This window comes from Oncorhynchus mykiss, chromosome 22 (genome assembly GCF_013265735.2).
Source record: "Oncorhynchus mykiss isolate Arlee chromosome 22, USDA_OmykA_1.1, whole genome shotgun sequence".
Lineage (NCBI taxonomy): Eukaryota > Metazoa > Chordata > Actinopteri > Salmoniformes > Salmonidae > Oncorhynchus > Oncorhynchus mykiss.
The window spans coordinates 51,106,409-51,124,987 of record NC_048586.1 but is presented as its reverse complement, the minus strand read 5'-3'; the positions used below and the strand labels follow the sequence as shown (position 1 = coordinate 51,124,987).

Genomic DNA, 18,579 nt, shown 5'->3' with positions numbered 1-18,579 from the left:
TATTGGATATTTCAAACTTTTTTAACAAATCAAAAACTGAAAAATTGGGCGTGCAAAATTATTCAGCCCCTTTACTTTCAGTGCAGCAAACTCTCTCCAGAAGTTCAGTGAGGATCTCTGAATGATCCAATGTTGACTTAAATGACTAATGATGATAAATACAATCCACCTGTGTGTAATAAAGTCTCCGTATAAATGCACCTGCACTGTGATAGTCTCAGAGGTCCGTTAAAAGCGCAGAGAGCATCATGAAGAACAAGGAACACACCAGGCAGGTCCGAGATACTGTTGTGAAGAAGTTTAAAGCCGGATTTGGATACAAAACGATTTCCCAAGCTTTAAACATCCCAAGGAGCACTGTGCAAGCGATAATATTGAAATGGAAGGAGTATCAGACCACTGCAAATCTACCAAGACCTGGCCGTCCCTCTAAACTTTCAGCTCATACAAGGAGAAGACTGATCAGAGATGCAGCCAAGAGGCCCATGATCACTCTGGATGAACTGCAGAGCTCTACAGCTGAGGTGGGAGACTCTGTCCATAGGACAACAATCAGTCGTATATTGCACAAATCTGGCCTTTATGGAAGAGTGGCAAGAAGAAAGCCATTTCTTAAAGATATCCATAAAAAGTGTTGTTTAAAGTTTGCCACAAGCCACCTGGGAGACACACCAAACATGTGGAAGAAGGTGCTCTGGTCAGATGAAACCAAAATTGAACTTTTTGGCGGCTTTGCAAAACGTTATGTTTGGCGTAAAAGCAACACAGCTGAACACACCATCCCCACTGTCAAACATGGTGGTGGCAGCATCATGGTTTGGGCCTGCTTGTCTTCAGCAGGGACAGGGAAGATGGTTAAAATTGATGGGAAGATGGATGAAGCCAAATACAGGACCATTCTGGAAGAAAACCTGATGGAGTCTGCAAAAGACCTGAGACTGGGACGGAGATTTGTCTTCCAACAAGACAATGATCCAAAACATAAAGCAAAATCTACAATGGAATGGTTCAAAAATAAACATATCCAGGTGTTAGAATGGCCAAGTCAAAGTCCAGACCTGAATCCAATCGAGAATCTGTGGAAAGAACTGAAAACTGCTGTTCACAAATGCTCTCCATCCAACCTCACTGAGCTCGAGCTGTTTTGCAAGGAGGAATGGGAAAAAAATTCAGTCTCTCGATGTGTAAAACTGATAGAGACATACCCCAAGCGACTTACAGCTGTAATCGCAGCAAAAGGTGGCGCTACAAAGTATTAACTTAAGGGGGCTGAATAATTTTGCACGCCCAATTTTTCAGTTTTTGATTTGTTAAAAAAGTTTGAAATATCCAATAAATGTCGTTCCACTTCATGATTGTGTCCCACTTGTTGTTGATTCTTCACAAAAAAATACAGTTTTATATCTTTATGTTTGAAGCCTGAAATGTGGCAAAAGGTCGCAAAGTTCAAGGGGGCCGAATACTTTCGCAAGGCACTGTATGTCCAAGTAGCTACTTTTGTTAGCGTTAGGTACACATATCTAAACGCTCGTGCATTACTTCTGACAAAAAACGTTAAAAAGTTATATTAAGCCTGTCACATCTGTGAATGTGGAATGTGTTTTGTTGGTTGATTGAAAAACAAGAAAACTTAATAAAACTTTAAATTGAAAAAATATATATATATTAAGAAACATTTCAAACTAAGTATAGAATGAATCATTAGGATGTTTTTATCATAAATCTTCAATAAAGTTCCATCTGGAAAAATCCTTTGTGTCTACAGGAGCAACGGAACGCAGGGCGATATCATGTGGAATGCGCATGACCAGGAAATGGCTCTCTGCCAGTGACCTGACTCATTCAGCTCTTATTCAGTCCCACAACATAGTAGAAGCCTCATTCAAGTTTCTAAAGACGGTTGACATCTACTGGAAGCCCTAGGAAGTGAAAATTCTGATGAACTTCACAGGGTGGTGAAAGAGCACGGCGATGAGCTTAATGATCCAGTCCTTTCTAATCAATATCAAGGGTCTTATTCTGGTGACATGACGATTGATGCTTGGCTGCAGTTTGACAAATACAAAATAATATCGCTGTTACCCATAATAATCTCATTATTGTAGATATCCTAGCCCCCCCCCCCCCGTTGTATCGTATCTGTGAGCTGTTGGCTAGAGCGCCAGTGCCAAGACCAGAGTGGGCACGTTTGCGTATACGTATAACTCAACACTTTGTGACAAAACCATCAGTAGAGTTGAAAATACGATTTTGTCAGTGAAGGACCCTCTGATCTTTTTTAAAATGATTAATATATTTATTTCACCTTTATTTAACCAGGTAGGCTAGTTGAGAACAAGTTCTCATTTGCAACTGCGACCTGGCCAAGATAAAGCATAGCAGTGTGAACAGACAACACAGAGTTACACATGGAATAAACAAACGTACAGTCAATAACACAGTAGAAAAAAATATATATACAGTGTGTGCAAATGAAGTAAGACAATAAAATAGGCCAATAGTGGTGAAGTAATTACAATATACCAATTAAACACTGGAGTGATAGATGTGCAGAAGATGAATGTGCAAGTAGAGATACTGGGGTGCAAAAGAGCAAGATAAATAAATAACAGTATGGGGATGAGGTAGTTGGATGGGCTATTTACAGATAGGCTATGTACAGGTGCAGTGATCTGTGAGCTGCTCTGACAGCTGGTGCTTAAAGTTAGTGAGGGAGATATGAGTATACAGCTCCAGTGATTTTTGCAGTTTGTTCCAGTCATTGGCAGCAGAGAACTGGAAGGAAAGACGACCAAAGGAGGATGTTGCTTTGGAGATGACAAGTGAGATATACCTGCTGGAGCGCGTGCTACGGGTGGGTGCTGCTATGGTGACCAGTGAGCTGTGATAAGGCGGGGCTTTACTTAGCAAAGACTTGTAGATGACCTGGAGCCAGTGGGTTTGGCGACAAGTATGAAGCGAGGGCCAGCCAACGAGAAAATAACATTTGAGAGAACCAGTCAAACCCAGTCGCACAATTTTGTTGCCAATATTGCATTAACAAACAGCCTCTCCAGACCAGTGTGGTCCCCCGTGTTGTGAATCGTGTTTTTTTGTTGTAAAAAAAGCAGTTGTTTGCTTCTAAAAAGAGACAAGGAATAACACACGATCTAGAGAGACTGGGCTGGATGGGGCCGTTCCTCCTCAGAGAGACAGGGCTGGATGGGGCCGTTCCTCCCCAGAGAGGCTGGATGGGGCCGTTCCTCCCCAGAGAGACTGGGCTGGATGGGGCCGTTCCTCCCCAGAGAGACTGGATGGGGCCGTTCCTCCCCAGAGAGACTGGATGGGGCCGTTCCTCCCCAGAGAGACTGGGCTGGATGGGGCCGTTCCTCCCCAGAGAGACTGGGCTGGATGGGGCCGTTCCTCCCCAGAGAGACTGGATGGGGCCGTTCCTCCCCAGAGAGACTGGGCTGGATGGGGCCGTTCCTCCCCAGAGAGACTGGATGGGGCCGTTCCTCCCCAGAGAGACTGGGCTGGATGGGGCCGTTCCTCCCCAGAGAGACTGGATGGGGCCGTTCCTCCCCAGAGAGACTGGATGGGGACGTTCCTCCCCAGAGAGACTGGATGGGGACGTTCCTCCCCAGAGAGACCGGGCTGGATGGGGCCGTTCCTCCCCAGAGAGACTGGATGGGGCTGTTCCTCCCCGGAGAGACAGGATGGGGCCGTTCCTCCCCAGAGAGACAGGATGGGGCCGTTCTTCCCCAGAGAGACTGGATGGGGACGTTCCTCCCCAGAGAGACCAGGCTGGATGGGGCCGTTCCTCCCCAGAGAGACTGGATGGGGCTGTTCCTCCCCAGAGAGGCTGGATGGGGCTGTTCCTCCCCAGAGAGACAGGATGGGGCCGTTCCTCCACAGAGAGACAGGGCTGGATGGGGCCGTTCCTCCCCAGAGAGACAGGGCTGGATGGGGCCATTCCTCCCCAGAGAGACTGGGCTGGATGGGGCTGTTCCTCCCCAGAGAGACTGGATGGGGCCGTTCCTCCCCAGAGAGACTGGATGGGGCCGTTCCTCCCCAGAGAGACTGGGCTGGATGGGGCCGTTCCTCCCCAGAGAGACAGGGCTGGATGGGGCCGTTCCTCCCCAGAGAGACTGGGCTGGATGGGGCCGTTCCTCCACAGAGAGACTGGATGGGGCCGTTCCTCCCCAGAGAGACTGGGCTGGATGGGGCCGTTCCTCCCCAGAGGGGCTGGATGGGGCCGTTCCTCCCCAGAGAGATTGGGCTGGATGGGGCCGTTCCTCCCCAGAGAGACTGGGCTGGATGGGGCCGTTCCTCCCCAGAGAGACTGGGCTGGATGGGGCCGTTCCTCCCCAGAGAGACTGGGCTGGATGGGGCCGTTCCTCCCCAGAGAGACTGGGCTGGATGGGGCCGTTCCTCCCCAGAGAGACTGGGCTGGATGGGGCCGTTCCTCCCCAGAGAGACAGGGCTGGATCGGGCCGTTCCTCCCCAGAGAGACTGGGCTGGATGGGGCCGTTCCTCCCCAGAGAGACTGGATGGGGCCGTTCCTCCCCAGAGAGACTGGATGGGGCTGTTCCTCCCCAGAGAGACTGGATGGGGCCGTTCCTCCCCAGAGAGACAGGGCTGGATGGGGCTGTTCCTCCCCAGAGAGACAGGGCTGGATGGGGCCGTTCCTCCCCAGAGACACTGGATGGGGCCGTTCCTCCCCAGAGAGACTGGATGGGGCCGTTCCTCCCCAGAGAGACTGGGCTGGATGGGGCCGTTCCTCCCCAGAGAGACAGGGCTGGATGGGGCCGTTCCTCCCCAGAGAGACTGGGCTGGATGGGATTGACTTTGCACCTAATTTATCTCCTCCAACTGAGATGCTGTTGATCCCAAGGTCACTAGACCTCAGAGTTGGGTTTTATTACTTTGTTGTTAAAGACCTTCTTATTGGTATTGTTGATTAAACATCTGTCTGTGTTTAGACACTGTCTATGAGTGGTATTTGCGTAAGTCAATTTACAAGGTGAGTGTGTGGTTGACTTGTATTTAGACTACACACACACACACACACACACACACACACACACACAGACACACACACACACACACACACACACACACACACACACACAGAGAGAGAGCAGCAGGAATAGTTCAGTGGAGTTGTGTTGCTGCTTCATGTTGAGTGTTAAGGGATAAGTGGTTGTTGAGGTTTCTGATGTCGAAGAGAAGAATGTGTGTTATAAAGGGGATTCAGGTCCTCCTTGTCAAGCCCTTTGGAGTTGCCCTCCTAAACCACCAACACTTTCCTCTCTCTCTCTCTCTCTCTCTCACACTCTCTCTCTCTCTCACACTCTCTCTTTCTCTCTGTCTATCTCTCACACTCTCTCTGTCTCTGTCTCTCTCTCTCACTCACTCACTCACTCACTCACTCACTCACTCACTCACTCACTCACTCTCACTCAACTCTCTCTCCAGGCTCCAATCCCAAAGACTGTCCTGATTCCCATCAAGTCCTATGTGTCTCGGTTCCGGAACAGTGTGGAAGGGCTGAACCAAGAAATAGAGAGGATCATCATCTGTGACGCAGGAGAGAGGGACGACCCCCACCATGTCCCAGACGGACGCCGTGCCCCCCCTCCGCTGTCCCAACGCCCCTCCTCTCCTTCAATCATATCACAGTGCTACAGTAGCTCTGCTTTCCGCAGCATCAACACCCAGACACCCCAGGGTGGGAGAGGGGCCTGTGGAGGTGGCGCGGTCAGTAACAGCAGCCGCTCCGAGTCCGTCTCCCCCTCTTTCCTGACTGTCCCCACCGACACAGAGATGACGGGGGAGAGAGGGGGAGACGGAGTGGGAGAGAGCCCCTTGCCTAATAGTGATGAGCTGCTAACGGACTGCAGAGAAAAAGGTGAGGACTGCCCTAGGGAACATCAGATACATAGCAGAGACCCTCCCTCTCTCCCTACCTCCCTACTGGTCAATAAATACAATTGTATTTATACAGATTTTTTTTTTTTATGAACCAGACTAGTTAGCCGAGTCCTCTTCCACTAGAATGAACCAGACTAGTTAGCCGAGTCCTCTACCACTAGAATGAACCAGACTAGTTAGCCGAGTCCTCTTCCACTAGAATGAACCAGACTAGTTAGCCGAGTCCTCTACCACTAGAATGAACCAGACTAGTTAGCCGAGTCCTCTTCCACTAGAATTAACCAGACTAGTTAGCCGAGTCCTCTACCACTAGAATGAACCAGACTAGTTAGCCGAGTCCTCTTCCACTAGAATGAACCAGACTAGTTAGCCGAGTCCTCTTCCACTAGAATGAACCAGACTAGTTAGCCGAGTCCTCTACCACTAGAATGAACCAGACTAGTCAGCCGAGTCCTCTTCCACTAGAATGAACCAGACTAGTTAGCCGAGTCCTCTACCACTAGAATGAACCAGACTAGTCAGCCGAGTCCTCTTCCACTAGAATGAACCAGACTAGTTAGCCGAGTCCTCTACCACTAGAATGAACCAGACTAGTTAGCCGAGTCCTCTACCACTAGAATGAACCAGACTAGTCAGCCGAGTCCTCTTCCACTAGAATGAACCAGACTAGTTAGCCGAGTCCTCTACCACTAGAATGAACCAGACTAGTTAGCCGAGTCCTCTACCACTAGAATGAGCCAGACGTAGCAGGTGAGCACTCTTCCACTAGAATGAACCAGACTAGTTAGCCGAGTCCTCTTCCACTAGAATGAACCAGACTAGTTAGCCGAGTCCTCTTCCACTAGAATGAACCAGACTAGTTAGCCGAGTCCTCTACCACTAGAATGAACCAGACTAGTTAGCCGAGTCCTCTTCCACTAGAATGAACCAGACTAGTTAGCCGAGTCCTCTACCACTAGAATGAACCAGACTAGTTAGCCGAGTCCTCTTCCACTAGAATGAACCAGACTAGTTAGCCGAGTCCTCTTCCACTAGAATGAACCAGACTAGTTAGCCGAGTCCTCTACCACTAGAATGAACCAGACTAGTTAGCCGAGTCCTCTACCACTAGAATGAACCAGACTAGTCAGCCGAGTCCTCTTCCACTAGAATGAACCAGACTAGTTAGCCGAGTCCTCTACCACTAGAATGAACCAGACTAGTTAGCCGAGTCCTCTACCACTAGAATGAGCCAGACGTAGCAGGTGAGCCCTCTTCCACTAGAATGAACCAGACTAGTTAGCCAAGTCCTCTTCCACTAGAATGAGCCAGACGTAGCAGGTGAGCCCTCTTCCACTAGAATGAGCCAGACGTAGCAGGTGAGTCCTCTTCCACTAGAATGAGCCAGACGTAGCAGGTGAGTCCTCTTCCACTAGAATGAACCAGACGTAGCAGGTGAGCCCTCTTCCACTAGAATGAGCCAGACGTAGCAGGTGAGCCCTCTTCCACTAGAATGAGCCAGACGTAGCAGGTGAGCCCTCTTCCACTAGAATGAGCCAGACGTAGCAGGTGAGTCCTCTTCCACTAGAATGAGCCAGACGTAGCAGGTGAGCCCTCTTCCACTAGAATGAGCCAGACGTAGCAGGTGAGTCCTCTTCCACTAGAATGAGCCAGACGTAGCAGGTGAGCCCTCTTCCACTAGAATGAGCCAGACGTAGCAGGTGAGCCCTCTTCCACTAGAATGAGCCAGACGTAGCAGGTGAGCCCTCTTCCACTAGAGTGAGCCAGACGTAGCAGGTGAGCCCTCTTCCACTAGAATGAGCCAGACGTAGCAGGTGAGCCCTCTTCCACTAGAATGAGCCAGACGTAGCAGGTGAGCCCTCTTCCACTAGAATGAGCCAGACGTAGCAGGTGAGCCCTCTTCCACTAGAATGAACCAGACGTAGTAGGCATAAAAAAAACATACAACCGTTTTTCAGGGAAACTTTGGTTGGAAATACTGTGTCCCTGAAATCCGGATGTTAGCCATTTCTTGCGAACTTGCATAGGCTACACTAGAATGAACGATTTGCATCTTTAGCAATCTATTGATAGGTCAGCCACCTGTCATTCATAAAGTGAGTAATGACAGGGAACTACTACTGGTTTGACAGTCTGCTGCGTGTCCCGCCTCCTGGTACCTGGGTATTTGTGTTGCGTGCGCTGTGGTACCAGTCAAATGTCTTTACATGAGGGAGAGATGCTCCTTCCACGTCCCTGTGAGTCAATTTGAACGTCGCGTATAGAGCCCCACGGTGGAGGTTTCATAGTACCCATAAAACCTAGCGTTCAAATTAAGACTCATATTGTGGTACTCCGTAATGTGGTAACAAGTCGAAATCCACTTAGTTTTGTTTTAATGGCACATTCATTTATTGTATTTAATCTGTTTCATATGCTGAGGGCCTTGTGGAGATGCTGGAGGAAACCGGTACAAAAGTATCTACAGTGGGGCAAAAAAGTATTTAGTCAGCCACCAATTGTGCAAGTTCTCCCACTTTAAAACATGAGAGAGGCCTGTAATTTTCATCATATGTACACTTCAACTATGACAGACAAAATGAGGGGGAAAAAATCCAGAAAATCACATTGTAGGATTTTTAATGAATTTATTTGCAAATTATGGTTTATTTATTTATTATTATTATTTATTATGGAAAACACTGTGCCGCCCAGGCTGATAACTGATCATGTGTGTTATAATTGTCATGTACTGTCATGTTGTGTCTTGTCTCTGTCCTTTCCCTTCACCCTGTCTCCCTCTGCTGGTCGTTGTTAGGTTACCTTTTCTCCCCCTCTTTCCCCCAGCTGTGCCTTGTCTCCTCCTAACCACCTCGTCACCCCTTTTCCCACCTGTTCCCTTTTTCCCTCTGATTAGGTCCCTATATCTCTCTCTGTTTCTGCTCCTGTCCTTGTCGGATTCTTGTTTGTTGTGTTTCATGCCTGAACCAGACTGTCGTCATGTTTGCTGTAACCTTGTCTTGTCCTGTCGGAATCTGCCGGTCCGTCTGAGCCTACCTATGTTTGGTAATTAAAGAAGCTCTGTTTAAGTTAATTCGCTTTTGGGTCCTCATTCACGCACCGTAACAGAAGAATCCGACCAAGAATGGACCCAGCGACTTCGGATCCTCTCCACTCAGCCGTCGGGATCCAGGGAGCGATGCTAGGCAGACACGAGCAGGAATTGTCTGCTGCTCGACATGCCGTTGAGACCCTGGCCACCCAAGTCTCCAACCTCACAGAACAGGTTCACCATCTCCGCCTCGATCCACCGGCCACTTCCAGGGCTTTCGAATCTCCGGAGCCCAGAATCAATAACCCGCCGTGTTACTCTGGGGAGCCCACTGAATGCCGCTCGTTCCTCACCCAGTGTGATATTGTGTTTTCTCTCCAGCCCTACACTTTCTCCAGGAGCACTGCTCGTGTCGCCTACGTCATATCTCTCCTTATTGGACGGGCTCGTGAGTGGGGCACGGCAATCTGGGAGGCAAGGGCTGAGTGTACTAACCAGTATCAGGACTTTAAGGAGGAGATGATACGGGTTTTTGATCGATCTGTTTTTGGGGAGGAGGCTTCCAGGGCCCTGTCTTCCCTATGTCAAGGTAATCGATCCATAACAGACTACTCTATTGAGTTTCGCACTCTTGCTGCCTCCAGTGGCTGGAACGAGCCGGCTTTGCTCGCTCGTTTTCTGGAGGGTCTCCGCGCAGAGGTAAAGGATGAGATTCTCTCCCGGGAGGTTCCTTCCAGCGTGGATTCCTTGATTGAACTCGCTATTCGCATTGAGCGACGGGTTGATCTTCGTCACCGAGCTCGTGGAAAGGAGCTCGCGTTCTCCGTTGCCCCCCTCTCCGCATCACTACCATCTTCCTCTGCCGGCTCGGGTGCTGAGCCCATGCAGCTGGGAGGTATCCGCATCTCGACTAAGGAGAGGGAACGGAGAATCACCAACCGCCTCTGTCTCTATTGCGGTTCCGCTGGTCATTTTGTCACTTCATGTCCAGTAAAAGGCCAGAGCTCATCAGTAAGCGGAGGGCTACTGGTGAGCGCTACTACTCCTGTCTCTCCTTCAAGATCCTGCACTACCTTGTCGGTCCATCTACGCTGGACCGGTTCGTCAGCTTCCTGCAGTGCCTTAATAGACTCTGGGGCGGAGGGCTGTTTTATGGACGAGACCTGGGCTCGGGAACATGACATTCCTCTCAGACAGTTAAAGGAGCCCACGGCCTTGTTCGCCCTGGATGGTAGTCCTCTCCCCAGGATTCAGCGTGAGACGCTACCTTTAACCCTCACTGTTTCTGGTAATCATAGTGAAACCATTTCTTTTTTAATTTTTCGTTCACCTTTTACACCTGTTGTTTTGGGCCATCCCTGGCTAGTTTGTCATAATCCTTCCATTAATTGGTCTAGTAATTCTATCCTCTCCTGGAACGTCTCTTGTCATGTGAAATGTTTAATGTCTGCTATCCCTCCTGTTTCCTCTGTCTCTTCTTCACAGGAGGAGCCGGGTGATTTGACAGGGGTGCCGGAGGAATATCACGATCTGCGCACGGTGTTCAGTCGGTCCAGGGCCACCTCTCTTCCTCCACACCGGTCGTATGATTGTAGTATTGATCTCCTTCCGGGAACCACCCCCCCCCGGGGTAGACTATACTCTCTGTCGGCTCCCGAACGTAAGGCTCTCGAAGATTATTTGTCTGTAGCTCTTGACGCCGGTACCATAGTCCCCTCCTCCTCTTCCGCCGGCGCGGGGTTTTTTTTTGTCAAGAAGAAGGACGGGTCTCTGCGCCCCTGCATAGATTATCGAGGGCTGAATGACATAACAGTGAAGAATCGTTATCCGCTTCCTCTTATGTCTTCAGCCTTCGAGATCCTGCAGGGAGCCAGGTTTTTCACTAAGTTGGACCTTCGTAACGCTTACCATCTCGTGCGCATCAGGGAGGGGGACGAGTGGAAGACGGCGTTTAACACTCCGTTAGGGCACTTTGAATACCGGGTTCTTCCTTTCGGCCTCGCTAACGCTCCAGCTGTCTTTCAGGCATTAGTCAATGATGTCCTGAGAGACATGCTGAACATCTTTGTTTTCGTTTACCTTGACGATATCCTGATTTTTTCACCGTCACTCCAGATTCATGTTCAGCACGGTCGACGTGTCCTCCAGCGCCTTTTAGAGAATTGTCTTTTTGTGAAGGCTGAGAAGTGCACTTTTCATGCCTCCTCCGTCACATTTCTCGGTTCTGTTATTTCCGCTGAAGGCATTAAGATGGATCCCGCTAAGGTCCAAGCTGTCATTGATTGGCCCGTCCCTAAGTCACGCGTCGAGCTGCAGCGCTTTCTCGGCTTCGCGAACTTCTATCGTCGTTTCATCCGTAATTTCGGTCAGGTGGCAGCTCCTCTCACAGCCCTTACTTCTGTCAAGACGTGCTTTAAGTGGTCAGTTTCCGCCCAGGGAGCTTTTGATCTCCTCAAGAATCGTTTTACATCCGCTCCTATCCTTGTTACACCTGACGTCTCTAGACAGTTCGTTGTCGAGGTTGACGCGTCAGAGGTGGGCGTGGGAGCCATTCTTTCTCAGCGCTCCCTCTCTGACGACAAGGTCCACCCATGCGCGTATTTTTCTCATCGCCTGTCGCCGTCGGAACGTAACTATGATGTGGGTAACCGCGAACTGCTCGCCATCCGGTTAGCCCTAGGCGAATGGCGACAGTGGTTGGAGGGGGCGACCGTTCCTTTTGTCGTTTGGACTGACCATAGGAACCTTGAGTACATCCGTTCTGCCAAACGACTTAATGCGCGTCAGGCGCGTTGGGCGCTGTTTTTCGCTCGTTTCGAGTTCGTGATTTCTTATCGTCCGGGCTCTAAGAACACCAAGCCTGATGCTTTGTCTCGTCTCTTCAGTTCTTCAGTAGCCTCCACTGACCCCGAGGGGATTCTCCCTGAGGGGCGTGTTGTCGGGTTGACTGTCTGGGGAATTGAGAGGCAGGTAAAGCAAGCGCTCACTCACACTCCGTCGCCGCGCGCTTGTCCTAGGAACCTTCTTTTCGTTCCCGTTCCTACTCGTCTGGCCGTTCTTCAGTGGGCTCACTCTGCCAAGTTAGCCGGCCACCCTGGCGTTCGGGGTACGCTTGCTTCCATTCGCCAGCGTTTTTGGTGGCCCACCCGGGAGCATGACACGCGTCGTTTCGTGGCTGCTTGTTCGGTCTGCGCGCAGACTAAGTCCGGTAACTCTCCTCCTGCCGGCCGTCTCAGGCCGCTTCCTATTCCCTCTCGACCGTGGTCTCACATCGCCTTAGATTTTGTCACCGGACTGCCTTCGTCAGCGGGGAAGACTGTTATTCTTACGGTTGTCGATAGGTTCTCTAAGGCGGCTCATTTCATTCCCCTTGCTAAGCTTCCTTCTGCTAAAGAGACGGCACAAATCATCATCGAGAATGTTTTCAGAATTCATGGCCTTCCGTCAGACGTCGTTTCGGACAGAGGTCCGCAATTCACGTCTCAATTTTGGAGGGAGTTTTGCCGTTTGATTGGGGCTTCCGTCAGTCTCTCTTCCGGCTTTCACCCCCAGTCTAACGGTCAAGCAGAACGGGCCAATCAGACTATTGGTCGCATCTTACGCAGTCTTTCTTTTCGCAACCCTGCGTCTTGGTCAGAACAGCTCCCCTGGGCAGAATACGCCCACAACTCGCTTCCTTCGTCTGCGACCGGGCTATCTCCTTTTCAGAGTAGCCTCGGGTACCAGCCTCCGCTGTTCTCATCTCAGTTCGCCGAGTCCAGCGTCCCCTCCGCTCAGGCTTTTGTCCAACGTTGCGAGCGCACCTGGAAGAGGGTCAGGTCTGCACTTTGCCGTTATAGGACGCAGACTGTGAGGGCTGCTAATAAGCGTAGAACTAAGAGTCCTAGATATTGTCGCGGTCAGAGAGTTTGGCTCTCCACTCAGAACCTTCCCCTTAAGACGGCTTCTCGCAAGTTGACCCCGCGGTTCATTGGTCCGTTCCGTATTTCTCGGGTCATTAATCCTGTCGCAGTTCGACTTCTTATTCCGCGATACCTTCGTCGCGTCCACCCGGTCTTCCATGTCTCCTGCATCAAGCCCGTCCTTCGCGCCCCCGCTCGTCTTCCCCCCCCCCCCCCCCCATCCTTGTCGAGGGCGCACCCATCTACAGGGTCCGTAGAATTTTGGACATGCGTCCTCGGGGCCGTGGTCACCAGTACCTCGTAGATTGGGAGGGGTACGGTCCTGAGGAGAGGAGTTGGGTTCCCTCTCGGGACGTGCTGGACCGTGCGCTGATCGAGGATTTCCTCCGTTGCCGCCAGGTTTCCTCCTCGAGTGCGCCAGGAGGCGCTCGGTGAGTGGGGGGGTACTGTCATGTACTGTCATGTTGTGTCTTGTCTCTGTCCTTTCCCTTCACCCTGTCTCCCTCTGCTGGTCGTTGTTAGGTTACCTTTTCTCCCCCTCTTTCCCCCAGCTGTGCCTTGTCTCCTCCTAACCACCTCGTCACCCCTTTTCCCACCTGTTCCCTTTTTCCCTCTGATTAGGTCCCTATATCTCTCTCTGTTTCTGCTCCTGTCCTTGTCGGATTCTTGTTTGTTGTGTTTCATGCCTGAACCAGACTGTCGTCATGTTTGCTGTAACCTTGTCTTGTCCTGTCGGAATCTGCCGGTCCGTCTGAGCCTACCTATGTTTGGTAATTAAAGAAGCTCTGTTTAAGTTAATTCGCTTTTGGGTCCTCATTCACGCACCGTAACAATAATTACTCATAATAATAATGACTTTTCCCAGACCTCGGGCCCAGCTCTCCGCTCCCTAAATACGCCTCCTCTCCTAAACCCAACAACAGCTACATGTTCAAACGAGAGCCTCCTGAGGGCTGCGAGAGAGTCAAGGTCTTCACTGAGGAAACACAGTCAGTACTTTTTACTCTCATATCAATGATCATGTTGTTGTTTCTTAACATCCTTCTCCTCTTGTTCTGCCTTTATCTCTCTGCCTGAGAGTGCAGAGCATTAAACCTTGAGATGATGATAATGACCCCAGACTAGCTGAGTCAGAATGTGCTGTTATGTTTAGTGACACTTCTGTTCTCTCTGTGTGTTCGCGGTTGTCCTCCTCTCTTCTCCCCCCTCTCCTCTCTCCTCCTCTCCCCCTCTCCTCTCTTCTACCCTCCTCTCCTCTCCTCCCCTCCTCTCCTCTCTTCTCCCCCCTTCTCCCCTCTTCTCCCCCTCCTCCCCTCTTCTCCCCCCTCCTCCCCTCCCCTCCTCTCCCCCCTCCTCCCTTCTCCCCTCCTCTCCCCTCTTCTCCACTCCTCTCCTCTCCTCTCCTCTCCTCTCCTCTCCTCTCCTCTCCTCTCCTCTCCTCTCCCCTCCTCTCCTCTCCTCCTCTCCTCCTCTCCTCTCCTCCCCTCCTCTCGTCCTCTCCTCCCCTCTCCCCTCCTCCTCTCGTCCTCTCCTCCCCTCTCCCCTCCTCTCCTCTCCTCTCCCCTCCTCTCCCCTCCTCTCCCCTCCTCTCTTCTACCCCCCTCTCCTCTCTTCTACCCTACTCTCCTCTCTTCTACCCTCCTCTCCTCTCTTCTCCCCTCCTCTCCCCTCCTCTCTTCTACCCCCCCTCCTCTCTTCTACTCTCCTCTCTTCTACCCTCCTCTCCTCTTTTCCTCTCCTCTCCTCTTTTCCTCTCCTCTCTTTTCCTCTCCCCTCTCTTTTCCTCTCCCCTCTCTTTTCCTCTCCCCTCTCCTCTCTTCTACCCTCCTCTCCTCTCTTTTCCTCTCCCCTCCCCTCCTCTCCTCTCCTGTTCTTTCCCCTCCCCTCCCCCAGGTCCAAGCCTCCCCAGCAGGTCCCTCAGTTCCTCACAGGTCCAGACAGGAACAAGGTCAACTTCATCCCCAACAGTGGCTCTGCCTTCTGCCTCGTCAGCATCCTCAAGCCCCTCCTACCCACGACCATACAGGAACGAAACCTCGAGCCCGTCCTCCCCACGACCACCCAGGAGCTCAGCCTGAAGAGCCCCGTGGCCGGGCCAAACCTTACCTTGTCCCCCCTCAGCACACCTCTTACTGGGGCTTCCCTCAGCCTTTCTCCCCTGACCCTGGACCAACAGACCAGCTAGAGTCCCTATCAACAGACCAGCTAGAGTCCCTACCAACAAACCAGCTAGAGTCCACCATAACTACAGGCCCCAAACCAGCCCCACAATAACCAGCAGACAACCACAACAACAAATGAACACCAGACCCCTTCAGATCAGAACCACCAGAATCCCGGTGCACAAACTCCCAGCGGATCCTTTTCTAATCATATGGCAGAATAACATGTCTTTTGAAATGCTCCTCCTGGACCTCTGCAGCTTTGTAGTTGATATAGAGTTAGATATGTTTACTACTACCACCCTATAACCTCTGACCCTGTAACCTCTGAGTGTTGACAGGACAGCGGACGCATGGCCCTGCCACTCCTCTCCCTTCTCACTCCTCGTAGGGAGCAGACAAAATGGACACCCCACAGCCAGTGGTTTGAAGTGAACTGATCTCAACAACCGAGATTCTCATTGATCTCAGAGATGAATCTAAACCTAAAGATTGTTTCCGTACCCCATTCATGTTTACCTGTGACAGTGGTAGTATCCATCTGCATCTTTCCTGGAAAGAAAATAAGTAGTCTGTATTTTGTCATATTTTTTTGCAGTGGAGCTTTTTATCAGAAATGTATTTTTATGTAATGCGTGTAATAAACAAACAATGATTTTTCCCAGTTCAGTTCTCAGTGAGACCAAGAGACCTGGTTACGATCACAATGCTCTCAGGTTGACAAAGGTCCTAGATCTCCTCAGTGACTCAGATGCAGAGGGGCATATTATGTGGTGGAGGTGGTTCCATAACTTTCCAAGAGTTCTAGAACCTTTCAAGAGTTCCAAGAGTTTTAGAACCTTTCAAGAGTTCCAAGAGTTTTAGAACCTTTCAAGAGTTCCAAGAGTTCTAGAACCTTTCAAGAGTTCCAAGTGTTCTACAAACTTCCAAGAGAAGTAAAGAGGAAAGTGAATGTGCCTGTTTTCCAACCTGGCTCATCAGGGTCAAGAGTCTACAATGTCCTTAGCCTCATCTCTTGTCTGTCTGTCTGTCTGTCTGTCTGTCTGTGGACAGGGAGAAGAACCCAGTTGTTTGAATAGTGTCTGTCTGTCTGTCTGTCTGTCTGTCTGTATGTCTGTCTGCCTGTCTGTCTGTCTGTCTGTCTGTCTGTCTGCCTGTCTGCCTGTCTGTCTGTCTGTCTGTGGACAGGGAGAGGAACCCAGTTGTTTGAATAGTGTCTGTCTTATCTGTTGGACACACAACCAGTGTCACCGTGCTGGACGGTACCCTATTCCCTATGTAGTGCACTACTTTTGACGAGAGCCCATAGGGGAGTGCACCGTATAGGGAATAGTGCTCCATTCATGACGCATGCTGACCTTTCAGATACATCAGGGAACAAAGAAAGAGATGGGGAGTAGCAGAGCAGCATAGAACTCCACACGTTTCTTCTGTTGATCTAACAGGGAATAGAAAATAAAGGAAGGAATGGAAGGTACCTCCACACAACGAGAGAAAGCCTGCCTTGGAGAAATAAAGAATATAGAATATGGTTCAGCCGTAACAATTTGTATGATAAGTAACCAATTAGATTTAACAGGACATGTGGCTGTTGTTGCTCTAACTAACCAGATTCCAATGCCTCCAGGATGAAGTTCCCCCTATGTACAGATCTAGGATCAGCTTCCCCTCACCTTAATCCTAACCTTAATCCTAACCTTAACCAGTCTGTGGGGGAAACTCCAAGATCAGCATCAAGGAGAAACTTCACCCTACACCATTCTGGTGTATGTAACGAATACAATACTCTGCCATAAAAATGGAAGAGGCAATTACTCAATAGTCAATTACTCAATAGACAATTACTCAATAGACAATTACTCAATAGTCAATTACTCAATAGACAATTACTCAATAGACAATTACTCAATAGACAATTACTCAATAGACAATTACTCAATAGACAATTACTCAATAGACAATTACTCAATAGTCAATTACTCAATAGTCAATTACTCAATAGACAATTACTCAATAGACAATTACTCAATAGTCAATTACTCAATAGACAATTACTCAATAGTCAATTACTCAATAGTCAATTACTCAATAGTCAATTACTCAATAGACAATTACTCAATAGACAATTACTCAATAGACAATTACTCAATAGACAATTACTCAATAGACAATTACTCAATAGTCAATTACTCAATAGACAATTACTCAATAGACAATTACTCAATAGACAATTACTCAATAGACAATTACTCAATAGTCAATTACTCAATAGTCAATTACTCAATAGTCAATTACTCAATAGACAATTACTCAATAGTCAATTACTCAATAGACAATTACTCAATAGACAATTACTCAATAGTCAATTACTCAATAGACAATTACTCAATAGACAATTACTCAATAGACAATTACTCAATAGACAATTACTCAATAGTCAATTACTCAATAGACAATTACTCAATAGACAATTACTCAATAGACAATTACTCAATAGACAATTATTCAATAGACAATTACTCAATAGTCAATTACTCAATAGACAATTACTCAATAGACAATTACTCAATAGTCAATTACTCAATAGACAATTACTCAATAGTAAATTACTCAATAGACAATTACTCAATAGTCAAATACTCAATAGACAATTACTCAATAGACAATTACTCAATAGTCAATTACTCAATAGACAATTACTCAATAGACAATTACTCAATAGTCAATTACTCAATAGACAATTACTCAATAGACAATTACTCAATAGACAATTACTCAATAGTCAATTACTCAATAGTCAATTACTCAATTGACAATTACTCAATAGGCAATTACTCAATAGACAATTACTCAATAGTCAATTACTCAATAGACAATTACTCAATAGACAATTACTCAATAGACAATTACTCAATAGTCAATTACTCAATAGACAATTACTCAATAGACAATTACTCAATAGACAATTACTCAATAGACAATTACTCAATAGACAATTACTCAATAGACAATTACTCAATAGTCAATTACTCAATAGACAATTACTCAATAGTCAATTACTCAATAGTCAATTACTCAATAGTCAATTACTCAATAGACAATTACTCAATAGACAATTACTCAATAGTCAATTACTCAATAGACAATTACTCAATAGTCAATTACTCAATAGTCAATTACTCAATAGACAATTACTCAATAGACAATTACTCAATAGACAATTACTCAATAGTCAATTACTCAATAGACAATTACTCAATAGACAATTACTCAATAGTCAATTACTCAATAGACAATTACTCAATAGTCAATTACTCAATAGACAATTACTCAATAGTCAATTACTCAATAGACAATTACTCAATAGACAATTACTCAATAGTCAATTACTCAATAGACAATTACTCAATAGACAATTACTCAATAGACAATTACTCAAAAGACAATTACTCAATAGACAATTACTCAATAGACAATTACTCAATAGACAATTACTCAATAGTCAATTACTCAATAGACAATTACTCAATAGACAATTACTCAATAGACAATTACTCAATAGACAATTACT

General features: G+C 48.1%; 1 protein-coding gene across 2 annotated transcripts in view; it reads left to right on the top strand.

Annotated features, from left to right (window-relative positions):
* fam117bb (family with sequence similarity 117 member Bb) overlaps window positions 1–15,672 on the top strand; it is an 80,421-nt gene extending 64,749 nt beyond the window's left edge. For both annotated transcript variants that reach the window (XM_036959508.1, XM_036959509.1), the window contains exons 5-7: window positions 5,458–5,890; window positions 13,712–13,835; window positions 14,740–15,672. In XM_036959508.1, coding sequence (XP_036815403.1) covers window positions 5,458–5,890; window positions 13,712–13,835; window positions 14,740–15,031 — 849 coding nt within the window. In that variant the 3' untranslated portion in view covers window positions 15,032–15,672. The remainder of the gene's footprint in view (window positions 1–5,457; window positions 5,891–13,711; window positions 13,836–14,739) is intronic.
* Window positions 15,673–18,579: the final 2,907 nt, after the last annotated feature.